The 23,231-nt window shown below is 46.5% G+C and overlaps 1 protein-coding gene across 1 annotated transcript; it reads left to right on the forward strand.

Annotated features, from left to right (window-relative positions):
• Positions 1 to 18,483: 18,483 nt before the first annotated feature.
• On the forward strand, positions 18,484 to 20,357 carry Oaz1 (ornithine decarboxylase antizyme 1). The gene is given in 5 exon segments (NM_001289829.1): positions 18,484 to 18,708; positions 19,347 to 19,492; positions 19,591 to 19,763; positions 19,846 to 19,931; positions 20,013 to 20,357. Coding segments are annotated over 5 exon segments (684 nt in total). The 5' UTR covers positions 18,484 to 18,562; the 3' UTR covers positions 20,147 to 20,357.
• Positions 20,358 to 23,231: the final 2,874 nt, after the last annotated feature.

Genomic DNA, 23,231 nt, shown 5'->3' on the forward strand with positions numbered 1-23,231 from the left:
GGGTTCAAATCTGAAGTGTCCTTCATGGTTATGGTCTCTGTATTTTTTTGTTTTTGGTTATTCTTTTTGTTGTTGTTGTTGCTGTTGTTTGTTTGTTTGTTTTGTGATAGGGTTTCACTCTAGCTCAGGGTGACCTCGAATTCACTACGTAGTCTCACGGTGGCCTCGAACTCATGGCAATCCTCCTACCTCTGCCTCCCAAGTGCTGGAATTAAAGGTATGCAGCACCAAGACTGACTTTTTTGGGGGGGGGGGAGTTATTCTTTTTTTTTTAAATTCTTTATAGTACTCTAGTGGATTGAAAGCTGGGTACCCTACCACTGATCACCCCCGGCCCCTCACTGTGGGTTCTAGGCTGTCACGCTACCACTGGCCATGCTTCCAGCCCTCTTTTATCTTTTTTAAAAAAAATTTTTTTTGTTCATTTTTTATTTATTTATTTGAGAGTGACAGACATAGAGAGAAAGACAGATGGAGGGAGAGAGAGAGAATGGGCGCACCAGGGCTTCCAGCCTCTGCAAACGAACTCCAGATGCGTGTGCCCCCTTGTACATCTGGCTAACGTGGGGCCTGGGGAACTGAGCCTCGAACCGGGGTCCTTAGGCTTCACAGGCAAGCGCTTAACCGCTAAGCCATCTCTCTAGCCCCCTCTTTTATCTTTCATCTTTTTTTTTTTTTTTTTTTTTTTTTTGAGGCGAGCCCAACAGACTGCCCTCCCTTTTGTTGTTGTTCTGTTTGAGGTAGGGTCTTCCTCTAGCCCAGGCTGACCTGGAATTCACTATGTAGTCTCAGGTTGGCCTCGAACTCAGTGGTCTTCCTACCTCTGCCTCCCAAGTGCTGGGATTAAAGACATGTGCTACCACTCCCAGGTGGCCTTTTTTCTTCTTCTTTTTTAAATGAGAGAGTGACGGCGAGGGCAAGGGAGAGAGAGGGAGAGAGAGGGAAAAGTGGCACGCCAGGGCCTCCAGCCACTGTAATGGAACCTCAGACACGTGTGCCACCTTGTGCGCATGTACAACTTTGCATATGCTTCACCTTGTGCGTCTGGCTTATGTGGGATCTAAGGAGTGGAACATGGGTCCTTAAGCTTCACAGGCAAGCCCCTTAATTGCTAAGCCATTTCTCCAGCCCTCTCTTTTATTTATTTATTTATTTATTTATTTATTTTTTGAGGTAGGGTTTCACTCTAGCCCAGGCTGACCTGGAATTCACTATGTAGTCTCAGAGTGCTGGGATTAAAGGCACGCGCATAATGCCTGACCTCCACTGTTTATTTAGAAATAATAGACATGCCAGGGCCTCCTGTTCGCTGCAAACGAACTCCAGATGCATGTTCCACTTTGTGCATCTGGTTTTATGTGGGTACTAGGGAATTGAACCAGGGCCTTTAGGCTCTGCAGGCAAGTGCCTTAAAGGCTGAGCCATCTCTCCAGCCCAAACTGTATTCCGGACCTGTCAATCACCTGAACCAGAGCAACAGTGCTCTCTTGCCCCCCTGTGGCCAGCACTGCACATGGCATCCTGCCCACAGACACTGGCAGGAATTGGACCTTGTCTGGGTTCTACCTCCAGATGATGGGGTATGCTTGTCATTCCTGCCCTCTGGAGGTTGAGGCAGGAAAATCACTATGAGTTCTAGGCCAGCCTGAGATAGGTATGTGGCTCAGAGGGTACAGGGCCTACCTAATAAATTCAAATCCCAGCACTGATTGCCTGGCATTGTGATGCACATTTTTAATCTCAGCATTCAGGAGGCAGAGATAGAAGGATCGCTCTGAGGTCAGACTGAGACCACAGTGAATTATTGTTATTATTTTTATTTGTTTTTCTTTTTTCTTTCTTTTAATTTTTTTTATTGACAGCTTCCATAATTGTAAACAATACCCCATGGCAATTCCCTCCCTTTTGAAACCCCACTTTCCATCATATCCCCCCCACAATCAGTCTCTCTTTTATTTTGATGTCATGGACTTTCTTCCTCTTATGATGGTCTTGTGTAGGTAGTGTCAGGTACTGTGAGGTCATGGATATCCAGGCCATTTTGTGTCTGGAGGAGCACGTTGTAAGGAGTCTTACCCTTCCTTTGGCTCTTACATTCTTTCCACCACCTCTTCTGCAATGGACCCTGAGCCACGGAAGTTGTGATTGTTGAGATATTTCAGTGCTGAGCACTCCTGACACTTCTCAGCTCCATGGTGCCTTCTGAGTCATCCCAAGGTCACTGCCATCTGAAAAGAGAAGGTTCTCTAACCAAAACACACAGTGAATTTTAGGTCTGGGCTAGAGTTAGATACTATCTCAACCCTAACCCCAAAAAAGTTCAAATCCCAGCACTGCATAAATCAGGTATGACAGCACACACCTGTCATCCTTGCACTAGGAGATGGAGGCAGGAGGATCAGGAGTTTGAGGTTGGGGATGGAGACATGGCTCAATGGTTAAAGATGCTAGAAAAGCCTGATGGCCTGGATTCTATTTCCCAGTACCCACGTAAAGCTGGACACACAAAGTGGCATATGTGTCTGGAGTTCATTTGCAATGGCCACACTCTCTCCCTTTCTCTTTCAGTCAAGTAAATAAATAAAACTATTAAAAATAAGATCCAGGGCTGGAGAGATAGCTTAGAGGTTAAGGCACTTGACTGTGAATACTAAGGATCCAAGCTTGATTCTCCAGGTCCCATGTAAGCCAGATGCACATGGTGGCACATGCATCTGGAGTTCTTTTGCAGTGGCTAGAGGCCCTGGAGCACCCATTCATCCTCTCTCTCTTTCTCTTATAAATAAAAAATAAATCTTAAACCAGGCATGGTGGCACACACCTTTAATCCCAGCACTTGAGAGGTAGAGGTAGGAGGATCACAGTGAGTTTGAGGCCACCCTGAGACTACACAGTGGATTCCAGGTTAGCCTGAGCTAAAGTGAGACTCTACCTCGAAAAAACAAAAACAAAAATCATTTTTTTAATGTAGTTCATATATATATTTAAAAAAAAAAAGCCAAAGCTGGGCATGGTGGCAAATGTCTTTAATCCCAGCACTCGGGAGGCAGAGGTAGGAGGATTGCCAAGAGTTCGAGGCCACCCTGAGAGTACAGAGTGAGTTCCAGTTCAGCCTGGGCTAGAGTGAAACCCTACCTTGAAAAACCAAAATAATAAAAAAATAAAAAATAATTTGAAAAAAAGCCAGACATGGTGGCAAACTGAAAAATTATTATTATTTTGGTTTTTCAAAGTAGGGTCTCACTCTGGTCCAGGCTGACCTGGAATTCACTATGTAGTCTCAGGGTGGCCTCGAACTCATGGCGATACTCCTACCTCTGCCTCCCGAATGCTGAGATTAAAGGCATGAGCCACCATGCTCAGCCTATTCTTATTTATTTATTTGCAAGCAGAGCAAGAGAGAAGAGAGACAGACAGAGAGAGAATGGGCATGCCAGGGCCTCTAGCCACTGCAAATGCACTCCAGACATGTGCCCCTTGTGCATCTGGCTTATGTGGGTCCTGGAGAATGGAACCTGGGTACTTTGGCTTTGCAGGCAAAACCCTTAACTACTAAGCCATCTCTCCAGTCCGCATACTTCTTTAATCTCAGCACTCAGGAGGCAGAGGTAGGAAGATCACTGTGAGTTCCAGGCCAGCCTGGGACTACAGAGTGAATTCCAGGTCAGTCTGGGCTAGAGTGAGACCCTACCTTGAAAAATCAAAAACAGCATGCTCCAAAAAAAGATTACTAAAAAATTGTTAAGTGTATGACTTTGACATTTATTCTCCATGTTGAGCTTCACCACTATTATAACAAATTATATTTACAAATAAACCTTTTATTTAACATTAAAAAAAAAGAAAAATCAAAAACAAACCAAAGAAAAGCAATAAAGAAAGGAAGGAAGAAGGAAAGAAAGAAAGGAAGAAAGAATGAAAGAAAGAAAGAACAAAAGAAAGAAAACCACAATCAAAAGAATCATGACCATAATTTGAGTCCTCCCACGGGTGCAACTGGCAACTCCACTTTACAGAGGGGGAAACTGAGGCTTCTCACCCACCTGCTGTCACCCTCAGCCATGAGCTTCATGAATCTGCCCTACACTTCAAGCCCGACACGCATGGCACCCAAGACCCACCTCCTCTCAGCCAGGCCGTTCCATGCAGACACATACCTGTGCCAAGTGAGGGTGTCCTTTCTGCCAACTGATTGTATCAGGGCGTGTCCCCTGGATGCTGTGGACATAGCACCAGTCTTTATCTGTGTTGGGTCAGGATCTCCTCCCAGATGCTGTGACACAGGACCAGGTTTCTCGCTGTGGCATCCTGTCCCAGGCCCTGCAGGGTCCTGAGCAGTGTCCCTGGCTCCTGGGCTGCAGGGTGCTGAGCAGTGTCTACTCCAGGTCAGAAGCTTCCCCATCAGGACAGCCAAACATGTCCCCAAAGCATCCGAGGGCAGAATCCAGCAGGTGGTAACCCCTGGGAAAAGTGCTTTTTACCCCCAGTTTCTTCCCAGGGGTGCCCTGTCCCCTCCTCCACACAGCTGCAAGAAGCCCCTCTCCTGGGACACCCCCAGGTCTCCGCACCAATAACTATGATGGCCCCTTAATGGACACCAAGCTCTTCCTATGTTCTCAGCAAGGATCCTTGGCAGGACTCTGAGGATCCTATAAGCAGAGGTGACAAAACGTCCCATGCTGGGAAGCCAGGTGTTGGGGACATTAATATATTCACCCCTGAGTTGGAGGACAAGGACAAACAAATAATTCCATTCAACCAGCTAGTAAACCAGTGAGTATATTGGGGCTCCATATGGAAATGTGGGTGACCCAGGTGGATGCACTGGTAGAAAACCCAGGCATACCGGGCATGACAGCACACACGTTTAATCCCAGCACTCTGGAGGCAGAGGTAGGAAGATTGCTGTGAGTTTGAGATTGGGACTATAGAGTGAGTTCCAGGTCAGCCTGGGCTAGAGTAAGACCCTACCTTGAGAAAGAAAAAAAGGCTAGAGAGATGTCTCAGCAGTTAAGGTGCTTGCTTGCAAAGCTTTCCAGCCAGGGTTTGATTCCCTGGTACCCATGTAAAGCTAAGTGCAAAGTGGCACATGAGTCTAAAGTTCATTTGCCCAGGCAGGAGGTCCTAGCACTCTCAGTATCTCTCTCTCTCTCTGCTCATAAATTAATAATAAATAAAAATACTTTTTTAGGGGCTGGAGAGATGGCTTAGTGGTTAAGTGCTTGCCTAAGGACCTTGGTTCGAGGCTCGATTCCCCAGTACACACGTAAGCCATGCATCTGGAGTTCGTTTGCAGTGGCTGGAGGCCCTGGTGCGCTCATTCTCTCTCTCTCTCCCTCTTTCTCTGTCAAATGAATAAATACAAAAGAGAAAGAGGGGGAGCTGGGTCTGAGGCAGAGGTAGGAGGATTGCCATGAGTTCGAGGCCACCCTGAGACTACATAGTGAATTCCAGGTCAGCCTGGGCTGGGCTAGAGTGAAACCCTACCTCGAAAAACCAAAAAAAAAAAAAAAAAAAAAAAGAGGGGGATTGACTGGGAGAGTTATTATGGTTTATTGTCTATAGTTACGGAAGCTGTCAATAAAAAGTTTTTGTTTTTGTTTTTTTAAAAAAAAGGAAAACGGGCTGGAGGGATGGCTTAAAGGATAAGGTGTTTGCCTGCAAAGCCAAAGGACCCAGGTTCGATTCCCCAGGACCCACATTAGTCAGATACACTTTTTTTTTTTTTTTTGAGGTAAAGGTCTTATTCTAGCCCAGCCTGACCTAGAATTCACTATATAGTTCCAGGCTGGCCTTGAACACACAATGATCCTCATACCTCTGTTTCCCAAGTGCTGGGATTAAAGGTGTGCACCACCATGCCCGGCTTCCTTCTCTTAAGTTAATTAAATCTCTCTAAATTTCACAAACAAATACCTTTTCCATAAAATAAATGGTTTTGCACTTAAAAAAAGAATAAATAGTATAAGGTGGAAAATCCACTCATCCTGGTCTGAGTTCACTCAGTTTTCAGTCCACCTTGTCTGGCCTGTATCCTGTTGTCATAGCTTTGTCGCCAGGCTGTGGGCAGGATTTGAGGCCCTGCGTTTTATCACAAAGCAGCAGCCGTGGGTGGGGAACTGAGGCCAAGTCCCTGCCGTTGGTGTCTTGCTTGGCCTGGCAGCGGCAACTCAAACTCTCCCCAACCTTTTTATTTTTTAATATTTTAGAGGGGCTGGAAGGATTCTTTAGCAGTTAAGGCATTTACCTGCGAAGCCTAAGGACCCAGGTTCTAATCCCCAGTACCCGCATGAGCCTGGTGAACAAGGTAGCACATGCGTGAACTTCGTTTGCAATGGCTGGAGGCCCTGGTGTGCCCATTCTCTCTTTATATCCGCCTCTTTCTCTCTCTCTGAAATAAATACTTAAAAAAATATTTTAGGGCTGGGGAAATGGCTTAGCAGTTTAAGGCGTTTGTCTGCAAAGCCTAAGGACCCCAGTTAGATTCCCCAGGACCCATGTAAGCCAGATGCACAAGGGGTTGCATGCATCTGGAGTTCATTTGCAGTGGCTAGAGGCCCTGGTGTGTCTATTCTCTTTCTGTCTCTTTCTCTGTCTGTCGTTCTCAAATAAATAAATAAAATATTTAAAAAAAATATTGATGGACTAGAGGGATGGTTTAACAGTTAAGGTGTTTGCCTACGAAGCCAAAGGACCAAGTTCAATTCCCCAGGACCCATGTTAGCCAGATGCACAAGGTGGCATATGTGTCTGGAGTTCATTTGCAGTGGTTGTAGGCCCTAACCGGTCTCTCTCCCTCCCTCCCTCTCTCTTTCTTTCTGTCAAATAAAGTAAATAGCCGGGCATGGTGGCCTTTAATCCCAGCACCTGGGAAGCTGAGGTAGGGAGAATCTCTGTGAGTTTGAGGCCACCCTGAGACTACATAGTTAATTCCAGGTCAGCCTGGACCAGAGTGAGACCATACCTTGAAAAACCAAAAAAATAAAATAAAATAAATAAAAATAAATAAATAAATAAATAAAAATAAAATTTTTTTCCAAAAAATATTGAAACTCACAGTGAGGGCTGGGGGCGTGGTCAGAATTAGAATGACAGCTTAGAACCCACAGTGAAGTCTGGGAGTGTAGTCAATGGTAGAATGACAGTTTAGTATATTAAAGATCATATGTGTTGGTGTACTCCTTTAATCCCAGCTCCCTGGAGGCCTAGGTAGGAGGACTGCAGTGAGTTCAAGGCCACCCTGAGATTACATAGTGAATTCCAGGTCAACCTGGGCTAGAGTGAGACCTTACCTCAAAAATAACTAAATAAATAAATGAATGAATGACTGGAGTGACGGCTCAGCCCATAAAACACTTGCCTGCAAAGTTTAATGTCTCGGGTTTGATTCCCCAGTACCCATATAAAGTCAAATACACAAAGTGGCACAAGCATCTGGAGTTTCTTTGCAGTGGCAAGAGGCTCTGGCATGCCCATTTTCTCCTGTCTTTCTCTCGGCTTGCAAATAAATTTTTTAAAAATCATGCATTCTAGGTGCTGAGATAGTTCAGATTAAAAGCACTTGCTTCCAGGGCTGGAGAGATGGTTTAGCAGTTAAGGCCTTTGCCTGCAAAGCCAAGGGATCCTGGTTCGATTCTCCAGGACCCACATAAGCCAGATGCACAAGGGGGTGCATGTGTCTGGAGCTTGTTTGCCGTGGCTGGAGGCTCTGACATGCCTATTCTCTCTCTCTCATCTTTTTCTGTCTCAAATAAATAAATAAATGAAATATATTTTTTTAAAAAGACTAATAAAAGCACCTGCTTTCAAAGTCTGCCTGTCCAGGTTCGAATACCCCATTACCCAGGTAAATCCAGATGCAAAAGCATCTGGTGTTTGTTGGCAGCAGCTAGAGGCCTTGGTGTGGCCATCCTCTCTCTCTCTCTCTCTCTCTCTCTCTCTCTGCCACTTTCTTTCTTTCTCTCTCAAATAAATAAAAATGAAAGAGAGAGAGATAGAGAAATGGGTGTACCAGGGCCTCCAGATGCATGGGCCATCTTGTGCATCTGGCTAATGTGGGTCCTGGGGAAAGGCACTTGAGTCCTTAGGCTTCGCAGGCAAGCACCTTAATCCCACTAGGCCATCTCTCTAGTCCTCTCTCTCTCTGTCTTATAAATAAATAAATAAATTGTTCATCCTGAAAAAAAACAAACAAACAAACAACAACAACAACAAAAAGATAGAGCCGGGCATGGTGACGCATACCTTTAATCCTAGCACTTGGGAAGCAGAGGTAGGAGGATCGCAGTGAATTCAAGGCCACCCTTAGAATACAGAGTGAATTCCAGGTCACCTTGTGCTAGAGTGAGATCCTACCTCAAAAATAGAATAAAATAAAAAATAAAATAAAATAATAAAATGAAATAAAACAAAACAAAACAAAATAAAATAAAACAAAATAGCTGGGTGTGGTGGTGCATGCCTTTAATCCCAGCACTTGGGAGGCAGAGGTAGGAGGATCACCATGAGTTTGAGGCTACCCTGAGACTCCATAGTGAATTCTAGATCAGCCTGAGCTACAGTGAGACCTTACCTAGAAAAACCAAATAAATAAATAAACAAAAAGATAAAATCCACAGGTGTGTCCAAGAATGGTAAAGGCCTACACAGCCACAAAGGTGGCCATCTTTGAGGTTGCCATGAGACTGGGTGGACCTGGATCTCCTTGAATAACACAAGCATTCACTCAGCAATGACACTCATTGGGAGGCTGAGGCAGAAGGATCACAAGTTCAAGGCTAGCTAGGGCAACATACAAAGAAAAAATGTAGCTAGGCATGGTGGTGTACACCTTTAATCTCAGCACTCGGAGGCAAAGGTAGGAGGATCGCCACAAGCTCCATAGTGAATTCCAGGTCAGCCTGAGCTAGAGCAAGACCCTACCTTGAAGAAATAAACAAACAAACAAACAAAAAGTTAGGAGCTGGAGAGATTGCTTAGTGGTTAAGGTACTTACCTATAAAGCCAAAAGACCCAGGTCCCATGTAAGGCAGATGCACAAAGTGGCATGTGTATCTGGAGTTTGTTTGCAGCAGCTGGAAGTCCTGGCATGCCCATTCTCTTTCTCTCATTCTCTGCCTCTTTCTCGCTCTCAAATAAATAAACAAAAATAACACTTAAAGCCGGGTGAGGTGGTGCATGCCTTTAATCCCAGCCCTTGGGAGGCAGAGGTAGGAGGATTGCTATGAGTTTGAGGCCACCCTGAGGCTCCATAGTGAATTTCAGGTCAGCCTGGGCTACAGTGAGACCTTATCTCAAAAAACCAAAAAAATAAAAACAATAATAACAACAACAAAATAACATTTATATTTACATTTATTTTTTAGTTTTTTGAGGCAGGGTCTCACTCTAGCCCAGACTGACCTGGAATTCACTATGGAGTCTCATGGTGGCCTGGAACTGATCATGATCCTTTTTACTTCCGCCTCCTAAGTGCTGGGAAAAGGTGTGCATCACCATGCCCAACAAAAAAAAACTTTTTAATTTTTAAATTTTTTATAACTAACAACTTCCATGATTGTAAACAATATCCCATGGTAATTTCCTCCCTCCCCCACCTTCCCTTTTGAAACTCCACTCTCTATTATATCTGCTTCCTTTCTCAACCAGTCTCTTTTTTATTTTGATGTCATCATCTTTTCCTCCTATTATGATGGTCTTGTGTAGGTAGTGTTAGGCACTGTGAGGTCATGGATATCCAGGCCATTTTGTGTCTGGGGGGAGCACGTTGTAAGGAGTCCTACCTTTCCTTTGGCTCTTATATTCTTTCCGCCACCTCTTCCGTGTTAGACTCTGAGCCTTGGAAGTTGTGATAAAGATATTGAAGTGCTGAGCACTCCTCTGTCACTTCTTCTCAGCACCATGTGGCTTCTGAGTGATCCCAAGTTCACTACCATCTGAAAAGAGAAAGTTCTCTAATAAAAAAGTGAAAGTAGCATTAATATATGGGTATGAACGTTAAGAGAAATGCTTACTGGGCAGTTTGATGAGCATAGTATATACATTTAGCCAGACAGTAGCAGATGTTACACCCCTAGGGCTCATGACTACCTTTGTAGATTTTCAGTATCAGGGATGTATTCCCTCCCATGGAGCAGGACTCCAGCCCAATTAGAGGGCATCTGGTTTCTACCATGACAGACATGTCACTATTGCACCTGTTGGTTCATTTGGCCTGTTTGTCCAAATATAAGGTTTGCATTGTCCACTGTTGAGTATCTTCACTGGTGATTTCTCTCTCTCCCATTGAGTTGCATGCGGTGTGGCTTTTTCCAGCTTTCTGTCAGCTGGTCTACATGGAGGAGCTCAGCTCCAGCAGGATTTCTCAGTGGACTTGCAGTCCAAGTATGTAGGGTCTTCGGCAATAGGGTCTTACCATCTATTCCTGGTGGTAAACCGAGGACCTCGGCAATGGCCTGTAATGTTTTGGGAGCATCAGGGACCTCCCTGGCCAACAACTCACTGGAAGGTATCCCGTCCCTGGCACTGAAAATTTTCTATTAACAATCTATGGCTCCTGAGTGTTCCATTGTCCAAAAAGGTAGGCTTCCATATGATTTATTTATATCCTCTTAGATTTTTTTTTCTTATTAAACATAGTTTTATTACTTCAGCCTGGCGAGTAAATAAATCTTAATTTGTGATCATTTTGTTTATACCCAGCCCAAAAGCATTCCCATAATTGCCATCTTGCTCCCCTTGCCCCTGCAGGAAGTATGTAGTCTCTTTGTCAGGTTTCCATGGAGCTTGGAAACTCTCCGAGCACTCATCAACTTGCTCTGCATTGTACCACAGTGACTTGTTGGTTTGTCTTAGCTCCTCCGTTAGCGTTGGGTCTCCTTGAGGGCAGTGAGTTGCTTAATGTTTGCTGATGTGAATCTGTTGAGAGATGAGAATTGTCTGTTCTTTTTTTTTTCTTTTTATTTATTTATTTTTTAATTAAAAAAAATTTTTTTTTGTTTATTTTTACTTATTTGAGAGCGACAGAGAGAGAGAGAGAGAAAGAGGCAGATAGAGAGAATGGGCGCGCCAGGGCCTCCAGCCACTGCAAACCGAACTCCAGATGCGTGTGCCCCCTTCTGCATCTGGCTAACGTGGGTCCTGGAGAATTGAGCCGTGAAACCGGGGTCCTTAGGCTTCACAGGCAAGCACTTAACCACTAAGCCATCTCTCCAGCCCTAGTTTTTAATTTTTATTAACATTTTCCATGATTATAAAAAAATATTCCATGGTAATTCCCTCCCCCCCCCACACTTTCCCCTTTGAAATTCCATTCTCCATCGTATTACCTCCCCATCTCAATCATTGTACTTACATATATACAATATCAACCTATTAAGTACCCTCCTCCCTTCCTTTCTCTTCCCTTTATATCTCCTTTTTAACTTACTGGCCTCTGCTACTAAGTATTTTCCTTCTCACGCAGAAGCCCAATCATCTAGGTAGGATCCACATATGAGAGAGAACATGTGGCGCTTGGCTTTCTGGGCCTGGGTTACCTCACTTAGTATAATCCTTTCCAGGTCCATCCATTTTTCTGCAAATTTCATAACTTCATTTTTCTTTACCGCTGAGTAGAACTCCATTGTATAAATGTGCCACATCTTCATTATCCAGTTATTATCATCAGTTGAGGGACATCTAGGCTGGTTCCATTTCCCAGCTCTTATAAATTGAGCAGCAATAAACATGGTTGAGCATGTACTTCTAAGGAAATGAGATGATTCCTTCGGATATATGCCTAGGAGTGCTATAGCTGGGTCATATGGTAGGTCAATCTTTAGCTGTTTTAGGAACCGCCACACTGATTTCCACAATGGCTGGACCAGATTGCATTCCCACCAGCAGTGTAGAAGGGTTCCTCTTTTTCCACATCCCTGCCAACATTTATGATCATTTGTTTTCAAGATGGTGGCCAATCTGACAGGAGTGAGATGGAATCTCAATGTAGTTTTAATCTGCATTTCCCTGATGACTAGTGATGTAGAACATTTTTTTAGATGCTTATATGCCATTTGTATTTCTTCCTTGAGAATGCTCTATTTAGCTCCATAGCCCATTTTTTGATTGGCTTGTTTGATTCCTTATTATTTAACTTTTTGAGTTCTTTGTATATCCCAGATATTAATCCTCGATCAGATATATAGCTGGCGAAGATTTTTTCCCATTCTGTAGGTTGCCTCTTTGCTTTTTTCACTGTGTCCTTTGCAGTGCAAAATCTTTGTAATTTCATGAGGTCCCAGTGATTAATCTGTGGTTTTATTGCCTGAGCAATTGGGGTTGTATTCAGAAAGTCTTTGCCAAGACCAATATGTTGGAGGGTTTCCCCTACTTTTTCCTCTAGCAGTTTCAGAGTTTCAGGTCTGATGTTAAGGTCTTTAATCCATTTGGACTTAATTCTTGTGTATGGCGAGAGAGAAGAATCTATTTTCATCCTTCTGCAGATATATATCCAGTTTTCCCAACACCATTTGCTGAAGAGGCTGTCTTTTCTCCAATGAGTATTTTTGGCATTTTTATCGCATATCAGGTGGCTATAGCTACCTTGACTTATATCTGGGTCCTCTATTCTGTTCCACTGATCTACATGTCTGTTTTTGTGCCAGTACCACACTGTTTTTGTTACTATGGCTCTGTAGTATAGGTTAAAATCAGGTATGGTGATACCACCAGCCTTCCTCTTAGATTTTGATTAGCCGTCCCTCCACCTTTCCATTACTCAATCTCTTCCCTTCACCTCACTTAGGCCTTTTCCCCATTAATCTATTCTTCTACTTACATATACACAGTACCATCTTATTAAATAATCACAAGACACCGTGGCTTCAGGATAAAAAATATTTTAAATTTAAAAAATTAGGGGCCAGCTATGGTAGTACATGCCTTTAATCCCAGCACTTGGGAGGCAGAGGTAGGAGGATCGCTGTGAGTTTGAGGCCATCCTGAGACTACATAGTGAATTCCAGGTCAGCCTGAGCAGGAGTAAGATCCTACCTTGAAGAAACAAACAAAACAAAACAAACAAAAAAAAGGGCTAGAGAGATAGTTTAGTGGGTTAGTGGTTTAGTGGTTAAGGCACTTGCTTGCAAAGTCAAAGATTTGATTCCCTAGGACCCAGGTTAGCCAGATTTATAAGGTGTTTGCAGCAGCTGGAGGCCTTGGTGTACCCATTCTCTCTCTCTCTCTCTCTCTCTCTCTCTCTCTATCTCTCTCAAATAAATAAAAAAAAATTAAAACAAAGTTTTGAAGTTTAGCATGGTGGTTCCCCATCTATCACTCCAGCTTTTGGTAGGCTGAGGCCAGAGAATTGCTGTGAATTTGAGGCCAGCCTGGACTACAGAATGAGGTCCTATGTGACTAACCCTAAAAACTGTGACACACACACACACACACACACACACACACACACACACACACACGAGACAGTAAATGGAGCCGGAGAATTTCTCCCCATGCGCTTCGTCCTTTCTTGTATTTCTGTTCCCAATATTAGCAGAGACCCTCATGAAATATATACTTTCTTATGCTGAGTGACAGAATCTTGATGTGTGTTTTTTTTCAAGGTAGGGTCTCACTCTAGCCCAGGCTGACCTCGAATTCACTGTGATCTTCTTACCTCAGTCTCCTGAGTTTTGGGACCAAAGGTGTCACCTGGCTTTTTTTTTTTTTCTCCCTGAGATAGCATCTCACTCTACCCCAGGCTGACCTCGAACTCATGGCGATCCTCCTACCTCTGCCTCCCAAGTGCTGGGATTAAAGGGAGGCAGAGGTAGGAGGATCATCAAGAGTTCGAGGCCACCCTGAGACTACAGAGTGAATTCCAGGTCAGCCTGAGCTAGAGTGAGACCCTACTGGAAAAAAACAAAAGAAAAAAATAAATTAAACATAAAATTAAAAAAATATATGTATATATAAGTTATTTGTTTATTTATAAGAGAGAGAAAGAGAGGAAGGGAGAGAGAGAGAGAGAATGGGTTTTCCAGGCTCTCCCGCCACTACAAATGAGCTCCATGCACCACTTTGTGCATCTGGCTTTACATGGGTGCTGGGGAATCAAACTTGGGTCCTAGTCTTTGCAGGCAAGTGCCATAACCATTAAGCCATCTCTCTAGCCCCTTAAAATATTTAATTTTTTATTTATTTGACAGAAAGAGGGACAGAGGGGGAGAGAATAGGCATGCCAGGGCCTCCAACCACTGCAAACAAACCCCAGATACATGCGCTACCTTGTGCATCTGGCTAACATGGGTCCTGGGGAATTGAACCTGAGTCCTTTGGCTTTGCAGGCAAACGCCTTAACCGCTAAGCAATCCCTCCAGCCCTAAAAAAAAAATTGTTTTTCCAAGGCATGGTCTTACTCTAGCTCAAGCTGACCTGGAATTCACTATGTAGTCTCAGGGTGGCCTCAAAGTCACAGCAATCCTACCTCTGCCTTCCGAGTGCTGGGATTAATGGCATGCACCACCACGGCCGGCTTCTAAAATATATATATTTAAAATATTTTATTTATTTATGAGAGAGATAGAGAGAAAGAAAGGACACGCCAGGGCCTCTAGCCACTGAATAGAAGCTCCAGACACATGGCCCCCCTTGTGCATCTGGTTTACATGGGTGCTGGGGAATCAAACCCAGGTCCTTAGGCTGCTCAGGCAAATGCCTTAACCGCTAAGCCATTTCCCCAGTTCCCTGGGCGTAGTAACACATGCCTTTAATCTCAGTACTTGGGAGGCAGAGGCATGAGAATCTCTGTGAGTTTGAGGCCACCCTGAGACTACATAGTGAACTCCAGGTTAACCTGGGCTAAAGCAAGACTCCACCTTGAAAACCCAAAAAACAGCTGTATATGGTGAGGCATGCCTTTAATCCCAGCACTTGGGAGGCAGAGGTAGGAGGATCACCATGAGTTCAAGGCCACCCTGAGACTACATAGTGAATTCCAGGTCAGCCTGGACTAGAGTGAGACCACCCTACGAGAGGCCCTGGCAGGCCCATTCTCTCTTCCCTTCTATCTGCCTTTCTCTCCCTCTGTCTCTAATAAATAAAAAACAAATCTTAAAATATATATACATATTTCTTCCTTCCTCCCTCTCTCCCTCCCTTCCTTCTTTCCTTCCTTTCTTTTTTTAATGATAGAATGGGCACTCCAGGGCCTCCAGACGCTGCAAATGAACTCCAATGTATGTGCCACCTTGTGCATCTGGCTTACATGGGTCCTGGGAAATCAAACCTGAGTCCTTTGGCTTTGCAAGCAAGTGCCTTAACTGCTAAGCCATTTCTCCAACCCCTGAACTTTTTTTTTTTTTTTTTTTTGAGTTAGGGTTTCACTCTAGCTCAGGCTGTCCTGGAATTCACTCTGTAGTCTCAGGGTGGCCTCAAACTCACGGCAATTCTCCTACCTCTGCGTCCTGAGTGCTGGAATTAAAGGCACCAACCATGCCTGGCTTGTACCTGAACTTCTTAAAAAATTTTTTTAGCACTCAGGAGGCAGAGGTAGGAGAATTGCCGTGAGTTTGAGGCCACCCTGAGACTACAGAGTGAATTCCAGGACAGCCTGAGCTAGAGTGAAACCCTAACTCAAAAAAACAAAACAAAACAAAACAAAAAATTCAGCCGGGCATGGTGGCACATGCCTTTAATCCCAGCACTCGCGACGCAGAGGTAGGAGGATTGCTGTAAATTTGAGGCCATCCTGAGACTACAGAGTGAATTCTAGATCAGCCAGAGCTACAGTGAGACCCTACCATGAAAAAACAAAACAAAACAAAACAAACCAAAAAAAAAAAAAAAAAACATTAAATTTTTTTTCTTTTGTGATTTTTTTTGGGGGGGGGGCTAGGGTCTCACTCTAGCACAGGCTGACCTGACACTCCCCCTGTAGTCCAGACTTCAATCAGTGATCCTCCTCCCCCATCCTTCTAAGTGTAAGTGCTGAGATTAAAGGTGTGAGCCACAAAACTAGGCTTTGCCCTTGAATTTTCAATCCCCCTGCCTCAGCCTCCTGAGTGCTGATATGATGAGCTTGCACCACCATAGCAGCCTTCAAAAGCTAGATTTGAAGAAAGCCCTGTTACAATCATGGTAAGGGTGTGGCTCAGGGGAACCTGTGTTTAAGCCCAGAACAAAGTGACATAAATGGAACTAAGCAACCCAACCTGGTGGGACCTGCAACAGTTATTTTTGTCACACTCCAAATGAAGTTCAGGGGCTGGAGAGATGGCTCAGCAGCTAAGGTGTTTGTCTACAAAGCCTAATGACCAGAGTTTGGTTTGGTTTAGTTTGGCTTTTCAAGGTAGAGTTTCACTCTAGCCATGCTGACCTGGAATTTACAATGTCCTCTCAGGGTGGCCTTGAACTACTCACAATAATCCTGTGCTTCCCAAATGCTGGGATTAAACATGTGCACCATTAGGCCTGGCATGACTGCAGTTTGATTTCCCACTACCCACTTTTTTGCAGCAGTTATAGGCCCTGGTGCACCCATTCTTACCCAATCTTTCTCTCTCTCTCTCTCTCTTTTTTTTTTCTCTATCTCTGCTTGCAAATAAATTTAAATATATGTAATTTTCTTTCTTTTTTGGTTTTTCGAGGTAAGAGTCTCAGTCTAGTCCAGGCTGGCCTGGAATTCACCATGTAGTCTTAGGGTGGCCTTAAACTCACAGAGATCCTCCTACCTCTCTCTCCCAAGCGGTAGGATTAAAGGCATGTGTCACCACACCCAACATTTTTTTTGGGGGGGGGTTAAATGAAAATGTTTTTTAAAATTGGCTGGAGAGAGGGCTTAGTGGTTAAGGCACTTGCCTTCAAAACCTTAGGACCAGGTTCGATTCTCCAGGATGCACGTAAGCCAGCTGCATGCATCTGGAATTCATTTGCAGTGGCTGGATGCTCTTGAATGTCCCTTCCATTTCTCTGTGCCTCTTCCTCTCGCTCTATCTTAAATAAATAAAATTTAAATTTAAAAAAAAAATTAAGTTTATACATAAAGCTGGGTGTGGTGCTCGCCTTTGGTCCCAACACTTAAGAGGCTGAGTTGAGAGGATTGCCTTAAATTGGAGTCCAACCTAGGATACAGAGTGAGTTCCAAGTCAGCCTGGGCTACATTGAGACCCTGCCTTGAAAAAAAAAAAATCATACATAGATATGAACCATGAACCTGAATTTAATTGTAAGGTAGAATGTATTTGTTATTAGTAGATGCAAGTTTTAGTTCATATACCAACAGTGTTTCTGGACTGCTGGAGTCTATCTTGTTTTGTTTTGTTTCCCTCAGGCAGGATCTCACTTTAGCACTTAGTTATCCTGAAACTCACTGTAGCCCCAGGGTGGCCTCCAACTAGGCTGTGGTGGCCTGGTTTGGTGATCCATGCTTGAGGAGGCTGAGGCAAGAGGATCACGGTGAGTTCCAGACCAGCCTGGGCTGGAGTGAGACCCAGCCTGGAAAAGAATATACTGCTGCAGCTGGCCAGCTTCGGAATTCCCCTGGCTCCACCTTCCCCCTCCACTGCCTTGGGCATTTAGGGGGATGATGGATATGTCTTGCTTTATGTGAGGGTTGGGGAGTTGATCCCTGCAAGCAGGTTAGCCAAGCCATTGCATTGCCCAGTTCTTGTGTGCATTGTCGTTCTCGTTTTGATTTTAGTGAAAGATTATTTTTTTTTAATTGACAACTTCCATAATTGTAGACAATAATCCGTAATTCCCTCCCTCCTGCCGCTTTCCCCTTTGAAACTCCACTCTCCATCATACCCTTTCCCCCTATCAATCCGTCTCTCTTTTATTTTGATTTCATCATCTTTTCCCTGTTTGTGTTTTGTGGTAGGGTCTTGCTGTAGTCTCAGGCTGACCTCGAACTCACGGCAATCCTCCTATTTAGGGCTCCCCACTGCTGGGATCAAAGGTGTGCACCACCACGCCCCGTTTATGCTGGTCTTGAACTCTGGGCCCATCTTTTTGCCTTTGACTCTCCAGGGTTTTAGGCGTGGAGCCACTTACTCCCAAATTTTTAAATGGTAAATTGTTTTAAACTGAGAGACCAAGGCTAAAACACCATAATTATTACACGATCATTTCTGAAAATAATTTTGTCCTATGGGGGATGGGAGAGATGAGGAGGCTTGAAAACTGGCCCAGCGTGGCGCCCTTCCCTAAGACCTGCCTGTGGGGGCGGGGCGGGGCGGGGTGGAGCGTGCGTGGCGCGCACTCTACGTCACTGCGGCCACGCCCCACAACCAGTAGAGTGACGCCAGCGTCCTGCTAGCCAATCCGAAGGAGGGAATTTTCTCCCGTTATGCACCATTTACCAATCAGAGGCCTGGAGGGGCGGGGGTCCTACTCGTTCTTCCGGTGGCCGTCATGGCCCCGCCCCTCATGCGGCAGCTACACGACGTCGTGGGTGGGCGTGGCCTGAGCAGGGCGTCTATAAAAGAGGGCGTCAGCGGCGACGCCATTTTGCGAACGGCGAGCAGCGGCGGCGGCGCGGAGAGGCGCAGCGGAGGTTTTCCTGGTTTCGGACCCCAGCGGCCGGATGGTGAAATCCTCCCTGCAGCGGATCCTCAACAGCCACTGCTTCGCCAGAGAGAAGGAAGGGGATAAACCCAGCGCCACCGTCCACGACACCCGCACCATGCCGCTCCTCAGTCTGCACAGCCGCGGCGGCCGCAGCAGCGAGAGGTGAGGCCCCGCCTCCGCCCGAAGCTTCCAGAAGGGCCGGCGGGCCGAGGGAGAAGAGCCGAGGGTCGGCTTCCTGGCTTCCGATGAGGCTCGGGGAGCGCGAGATCCGCCCCTTTGTGGCGGCTACAATCGCCGGGGGCGGAGCCTCGCGGAGGGGGCGGGGCCTCACTCCCAGGACTTGATGGGCGGCCAGGGAGGGCTTGGGATGATGGATTCGGGGTTCGCGGGTTGAGGACTGGGATTTGGGTCCGGTGGGGAAGGGGTGGTGTCCGGATTGAGGGGGTGACGGGCTGGTGGGGGAGGGGTGAGGGTCAGGTTCAAGGTCGAGTGAGAAGTGGATGATGGCAGTGGTCGGATTTGCGATGCCAGAGTGGACTGTAGGGTCCGCGTGGGAGGGGGGCTTGGGTTGTGTCTGGCTGTAGAGGGGATGCGTGGGCATGTGAGGGGATTTCCTTGGGGAAGGGGGGAGTGGGCTCTGAAGGCTACTGGAGGGCTTCGGTTTGAGTCAGGATCGCGGCTGGGGCCGGGCGAGGGGTTTGGGCAGTTCACAGCCATCCGAGTCAGGCGGAAGCGTTGCCTGCTGGGTGACTCTTCTCGGTGGCCCTGTCATGGGGGTCCTGTCGTGATCCCGTTTGCAGCCCCAGGCTCGCCGTCCGCTGCTGTAGTCACCCGGGTCCGGGGCCTCTGTGGTGCTCCTGATGTCCCTCACCCACCCCTGAAGATCCCAGGTGGGCGAGGGGATGGTCAGCGGGATCGCAGTCTTTCAGCCACTGTCCTCCACTCCGTGAGTACAGTCAGGAACCTGGCTGGGGGCTGCTGGTCATCGCAGACGTGCGGGTGGTCGTGGGGGGCTCTGCGATCTGACTGGGGTCTGCCATCCAGGATGAGCGGCTGACGGTGACGGAAGAGCCCACATCCAGCGACAAGGCGCGAGTCCTGGTCCTCCAGTCACGGCTGTCGGAGGCCAAGCGCGTCACCTGGAGGGCGGTGTGGAGCGGTGGTGGCCTCTATGTGGAGCTCCCGGGCGGCGCCCTTCCTGAGGGCAGCAAGGACAGGTGAGTGGGGTCCTGGATAGATAGGGTGCGGCCACCGGGGGGGCAGAGACCAAGAAGGTGCTGACCCTGCCCCTCTCCCCAGCCTGGTGGCGCTGCTGGAGTTCGCCGAGGAGCAGCTCCATGCCCAGCACGTCTTCATCTGTTTCCACAAGAGCCGCGACGACAGAGGTTTGTAGGGCTGCATACGGGGACAAGATGGGAGGGGACAGGACGGGCTCTGCCTGGCCCTTGACACAGTTCTTCCTGCAGCCGCCCTGCTCCGGACCTTCAGCTTTCTGGGCTTTGAGATTGTGAGACCCGGGCATCCCCTCGTCCCCCAGAGACCCGATGCTTGCTTCATGGTCTACACGCTGGAGAGGGAGAGCGAGGGCCAGGAGGACTAGAGGCCATTAGTCACCGCCCGTCCCCTCTCCTGGGTTTGTCCGCATGTCATAGTTGTGCAAATAAACGCTCACTCCAAATTCGCGGTATATTTCCTGTTAGTTAATGTTGTGTTTGAGAGACGGAAGTGTTGCTTTAATTCTAAATAAAGGTTTCTATTTTACTTTTCTACCGCTGGTTTACGGTGGTTCAGGTGACTACCTAGAGGAGCCTCAAGTCTAGTTCTCCCTGGAGAGGGGGGAGCTCCTCTCTTAGTCCCCCTCTTAGTCTCAACCGGCAATGAAAGTGCTCCCTCCACTGCGTCTCCTGTCCAGTGTCCCTGCCACCCTGGGACTGGATCCATCTGTCACTTTGCAGTATTGTCAATGGGTCAGGTGCCTGGGATTCTTTGTGGGTCCCAGGGAGGACTTGATAACACTTTCACTCCAGTGCAACTGGGCTCCTGATCCCCAAATCCCTCAAGCTGGGAAGATGGGGTGGTAGGGCTGTCCTTGCAGCCCCATTTTGGGACCTGCCCTGCCCACTTCCTCTTGTCTGATAGGACTATGAGTTCCCTGTTGGTCACATGGAGGAGGCAGGCTGGAGAGGAACTCAAATGGGGAACTTGGGGAAAGCATTGTTGGGGAACCCTGGCCAGTTGGAAGCAAGTGGAAGTCCATTTGGACAGCTGGAGCATGTGACACGTGGAAGAAACTATATAGGCCTAGCCTCAGAAGGCCTCTTAAGTTGGGGAATATAGTGTGGACAGCCTTGTTCTCTGGAAGCCATGGGAGGTGTTAAAGCCAGTGAGAACCCATCTTACCTCTGGTGTGGCATCCTCAGTTACAGGGTGGTTGGAGGTGTGGCCTGGTAGGGGCGTCATGGAACCTAGAAGTGACTTTCCAGAGAAGTTTGGTTCTAGCCAGGCATGGTGGTAGGAGGATCACACTGTGAGTTCGAGGCCACCCTGAGACTAGAGTGAAAAAAGTCTGGTTCCATAATCCTGCCTGCCTTATGCTGGAGGTTCACTGATGTCCTCAGTCACTGCACCTTGTTTGAGAGGCACACTGGTAAGAGTAAGAAGAGGCAGCATTGCAGGTGCTTACTACCGTATCTGCATTGTTACCTATGTGCTGAGGATTTGAACTTTTTTTTTTCTTTGTTAGCCTAGGTGACCTAAAATTTACTATGTAGTCTCAGGCTGGCATTGAATTCACCTCTGCTACCGGAATGCTGGCTCCTTAAAAACTTTTTGGTATATTTTTACTTAATAGAAAAATAATAGGCATGCTAGCAGGGCCTCTAGCCACTGCAAATGAACTCCACATGTCACTGTGCGTCTGTCTAAGGTGGGACCTGTAGAATTGAACCTGGGTCCTTAGGCTTCACAGGCCTTAACCGCTAAAGTATCTAGAGATTGGGCACATCAGGGCCTGCAGCCACTGCAAAGGAACTCCAGATGTATGCACCACCTTGTGCATTTGGCTTATGTGTATACTGGAGAATTTAACCTAGGCCCTTAGGCATCGCAGGCAAGTGCCTTAACCACTGAGCCATCTCTCCAGCCTCCTTAAAGCTTTTTTTTTTTTTTTTGAGAATGGCACACTAGGGCCTCTAGCCGCTGCAAATGAACTCCAGATGCATGTGCTGCCATGTGCATCTGACTTACGTGGGACATGGAGAATCAAACTTGGGTCCTTTGGTTTAGCAGGCATGCACCTTAACCACCAAGTCATCTCTCCAGCCCCTCTTTTTAAAAAATTATATTATTTTGTTTGATAAAGGAAGAGAATGGGTGTGCCAGGGTTTCCAGCCACTGCAAACGAACTCCGGATGTGTGCGCCCCCTTGTGCATCTGGCTAACATGGGTCCTGGGGAGTCGAACTTGGGTCCTTCGGCTTTGCAGACAAACGCCTTAACCAGTAAGCCATTCCTCCAGCCCCACCTTAAATACTTTGAGAGTTGGAAGGGATAGCTTAGTGGTTAAAGTGCTTGAAAGCAGTGCTAAAGAACCTAGGCTCAATTCCTTAGAACCCACATAAGCCAAATGTACAAGGTGGCATGTTTGCTGTTCTCTTTATCTGCCTCTTTCTCAAAATTAGCTGGGTGTGTCACCAGGCGTGGTGGTGCACGCATTTAATCCCAGCCCACAGAAGGCAGAGGTAGGAAGATCTCCGTGAGTTCAAGGCCACCCTGAGACTACATTGTGAATTCCAGGTCAGCCTGGCCTAGATCAAGACCCTCCCTTGAAAAGCAAAAAAAAAAATAATAATAATAAATAAATAAAAAATAACCTTTTTTACTGTATACATACAATATACTGTGATCATAAACTGTCCTATATCCTTTCCTGGTCCCCCTTCCACTAAATCCCCTTTCAACTTGCCTCTGGTTTGATGTCACATTCCCCCCCCCCCCATTACACAGGTTTTGTGTAGGTAGTGTCAGCCACTGTGAAGTCATGAGTGCCATGGCCATTCTGTGATGTAGACAGCATTGCAAAGCACTCCTGTGGCTTTCTGCCACCTCTTTTGCAATGGTCCTTGAGCCCTGGAGATGTGATAGAGATGTCCCTCAGTGCTGAACACTTCACTGTCACTTCTCAGTCTTCCAGTTGTCATTACCATGTGAAGAGAAGCTTCTCTAACCAAAAGTGAGCGTATTGTTAATACATGGGTATAGACCTCAGAATTTAGAGGGCAGTTTGGGGAGCATAATATATCCATTTACAACCTCCCCAACCATAGTTTTTATTATTATTACTTGAGAGTGACAGAGAAAAAGGCAGAGAGATAGAGAAGAGAGTGGGCGTGTCAGGGCCTCCAGCCACTGCAAACGAACTGCAGACGTGTGCGCCCCCTTGTGCATCTGGCTAACGTGGGTCCTGGGGAATCGAGCCTTGAACCAGGATCCTTAGGCTTCACAGGCAAGCACTTAACCGCTAAGCCATCTCTCCAGCCCCCAACCATAGGTTTTTGACTAGGTTTTCAGTACCAGGCATGAATTTCCTCCCTTGGAACACACTTTAAGTCCAGTCCAAGAGCAGATGGTTTCCTCCATACAGACATGTCACCATTGCATCAGTTGGCACATTTGGCCTGGCTGCCC

The sequence above is a fragment of the Jaculus jaculus genome, chromosome 15 (assembly GCF_020740685.1).
Source record: "Jaculus jaculus isolate mJacJac1 chromosome 15, mJacJac1.mat.Y.cur, whole genome shotgun sequence".
Classification (NCBI taxonomy): domain Eukaryota; kingdom Metazoa; phylum Chordata; class Mammalia; order Rodentia; family Dipodidae; genus Jaculus; species Jaculus jaculus.